Source organism: Bison bison, unplaced genomic scaffold (genome assembly GCF_000754665.1).
Source record: "Bison bison bison isolate TAMUID 2011002044 unplaced genomic scaffold, Bison_UMD1.0 scf7180017864299, whole genome shotgun sequence".
NCBI classification, from domain to species: domain Eukaryota; kingdom Metazoa; phylum Chordata; class Mammalia; order Artiodactyla; family Bovidae; genus Bison; species Bison bison.
In genome coordinates, this window is record NW_011494871.1 from 768,423 (window position 1) to 771,513 (window position 3,091).

The window sequence follows — 3,091 nt, forward strand, 5'->3', positions numbered from 1 at the left end:
GTCACTCTGCCCGTGGGCTGCACCTGCGTGCCCGGGCCGGACAAGGATGCGGACGCCGCCAACTCCAGCCTGGACAAGTCGGCCCGGCCCTGACCGCCCACCCGGGACCCCGGGCCCGAGGAAACGTGCCCAGCGGTGGACAGGACCGGACTGGATCCTGTGGTGGGCTGCCCCGGACTTCCTCGAGCAGGAGCGCAGGGCGGCCGGAAGGTGATGGGGACTGGGAAGGGTGGCCTGCCTCGCCCGCCAGGACCACGGGAGGGGTGAGCCTCAGAGGACAGACCGATCGATGCTTGCAGTCTTTTTTAAAAAGTAGAGTGTAATCCGTTTATTCAGCTATTTTTTTCAATAGGGGCAGGAACAAAGGATTTTCATATTAGCCATTTTGAGCAAGTATATTGTTTTTACCTGACCTGTAAACATTTTATAAACATTGTTTTCACTTCCTCAGCAGGAATTTTTAGAAGCTCAGGTAGGCTAACTCTTCGGTTGGTCACCAGTGGACATGGCTGGACAGGACCTGCCCTCCCTATGGGCAGCTCAGCTCACCCCAGTCTTTATTCATGAGGATATAAATCACCACAGGTTTATACAGGTAGAAAGTTTTTCACTTTTCAAAGTCAGGGGCCAGTTTGTGGACAAGAGGCAGTGAGGTCAGAGCGTGGTATGTAAGGTCTGTGCCAATTCCCAGGTATCTGGCTAGTTTTAAGGGCTTCAGGAGCTATTAAGTGGGCAGACTTACAGTTTCCAGAATGCAGGAATGGAGCCTCTTCTAGCACTGCAGCTAAACCCCAGAACTATCTGTAAACGTGAGACCTTCTTAACTCGATTTATGTAACACCTACAGGTAGGTGAAGGGCATGCTGGCTGTGGTTTTCTCTCTGGACTCAGCTTTGATGGTCTCAACTAGTTCTTAGAGCAAACGATGTTTATTAAGGTCTTAATTTTATGGCTGAAGTTTTTAAGAGCAACTGTGAAGTCAGCCTCTGTTTATGTGCTCTCTTCCCCACTTACCATCAGCCTTGGCTTGATCTGAATGGAAGCTTTACTGAGAACTTCCAGTTTGTATTATATATTGACAGAGGTTGTACATGAAAAACATTGCTGAGCAAAATTCATATTTTCCAAATAAAAATTCAGAACTGAAACCTGTGGGTAGTTCTCTACAGCTTGGGGTGAATGTTACTTCCGTGCTCAACCTCTGGAAATAACAACATACGGTAAGCCTAGTGGTGGTATATCTGGAATACACCACTAGATATTATCTGAACCTTTCAGAAGGGTTCAGGTCAACAACAAAGAAATACACAAAAAGAAAAACTGCCTTCAAACCTTGGGTAATTATTTCAGTCGCCACTATTGTATAACATTTTCCAGCCACTCTGCAAATATAAATAGTGCAAACATCAGAGCACTGGACAAAGGAGAGTAAATGTATTGCATGTGAAAAATAAAGCAGTTCCATTAACTGTGTTCATCAGGTTAGCTCACCTTAGTTGTTAACAGGCAGCACATACCCAATGGAAGAATCGACTTTCCCCACCAAGATCCAGAAAGGTAACCTTTATTTGCACCTTCTCTCTGAATGGAATTCATTTAACAAATATTTACTGGGCATGTGCCCTCCCTCTTCTGGACACAAACTGCATCCTCAACTACAAACTCCCTGGCTGTTAGAGCCAGGGGCTGAGGTCTTGGCTGGTCATTACGTACTGCTCTTTACCTGTGTTAAGTGAGGAGAGCAGACTGCTGCTGCTGCTAAGTCATTTCAGGTGTGTCAGACTCTGTGCGACCCCATAGACTGCAGCCCACCAGGCTCCCCCGTCCCTGGGATTCTCCAGGCAAGAACACTGGAATGGGTTGCCATTTCCTTCTCCAGTGCATGAAAGTGAAATGGAAGTCGCTCAGTCGTGTCCGACTCCCAGCGACCCCATGGACTGCAGCATACCAGGCTCCTCCGTCTGTGGGATTTTCCAGGCAAGAGTACTGGAGTGGGGTGCCATTGCCCTCTCCACTAGATGGGGTCTAAAAGTTCTTCCAGATATAATTCTACAGACTCAAGTTGGCAAAAGCACCCTGAGCTCCAGGGACATCCTAAGGAAATCATAATGTCTTTACCTCGAAAATGAGGACAGGGGAGGTGGTAGTTTTTCAGAGAGGAAACGTCACTTGGGTCCTTCCTGTACTGGGAGCTGCACTGACAGATTACAGTCCAGCCCGGAGTTGTAATTCACGAAACAGCGAAACTCATTTCCCAGGGTTCGAGTGTGTTCTGGAATAAACTTGCACATCTTCACTCCAAGCAGCTTTGCTGCCGAGTCCTCCATGACAGCACCTGAGGAGAACCACCAGACAAGCCTCAGAGCCACGCTGGCCGGGGCAAGGAGCTGCCAGTTCCACTCAGCAATAGGGGGAAGGTCACTGCTTTCTATCCTTTTACTTCCTCCAACATTTTTGCCAAGTTCCTACTATTTTTCCCTTTATCAAGAATTTTTCTGCCTCTATAAAGCTGAGATACTTAGAAATTGTAAAAATTACTTATATTCTACAAAGTAACAAAAGATAATTTTACTAAAAACTTTTTCCAACTTGGACTCAGCAGCCCCTTTCTGAGTAATATCTAATTGTGCAAACACATTTGTACCAGCTTCTGGCTGATGACTGCACGTCTCCCTCCAGCCCGTCCTCTGCACCAGGGGGAGCGAGGGGCTGCAGGCCTGAAAGTAGGGGGACCTACAGCTCATGTTTTCATTTTGAAACGCCAGGATAATCCCCCTCCCTCACCGGTGAGAACATCTTCTGTTCTGGTAAACCATCTAACATCTTGGTCTGTGACCTCTGACATCCACTTTAACCCCAGAGGTTGCATATTTCTTTATCAGCTAGAGAGGCTGAGCCAGACACGTTACTAGTACTGACACTGCTGAGTACAGATAGCACTCCCGGTGTCCTCACCTCGCGCCAAACCCCACTTCCTGGGCGTCGTGCCACAGAATTCTCAACAGGCCCCGAGAGGCAGCAGCACCTCAGCCCCAGGGTGCAGGGAGATAAGTGGAATGAGGTCACAGGGTGTGTGGTCGGCCAGCACAAA

General features: G+C 48.1%; 2 protein-coding genes across 4 annotated transcripts in view; one reads left to right on the plus strand and one right to left on the minus strand.

Moving 5' to 3' along the window:
- The window catches only part of IL17D (interleukin 17D), a 2,582-nt gene extending 1,434 nt beyond the window's left edge, over positions 1-1,148 (plus strand). The window contains exon 3 of the mRNA XM_010851242.1: positions 1-1,148. This exon is cut by the window's left edge and continues 28 nt beyond it. Within this exon, the coding sequence (XP_010849544.1) occupies positions 1-93 (93 nt within the window). The 3' untranslated portion in view covers positions 94-1,148.
- Positions 1,149-1,548: 400 nt separating this feature from the next.
- The window catches only part of N6AMT2 (N-6 adenine-specific DNA methyltransferase 2 (putative)), a 9,608-nt gene continuing 8,065 nt past the window's right edge, over positions 1,549-3,091 (minus strand). For 2 of the 3 annotated variants that reach the window (XM_010851182.1, XM_010851184.1), the window contains one exon: positions 2,342-3,091. In XM_010851182.1, coding sequence (XP_010849484.1) covers positions 2,851-3,091 — 241 coding nt within the window. In that variant the 3' untranslated portion in view covers positions 2,342-2,850. The other variant, XM_010851183.1, reaches the window with a different exon arrangement.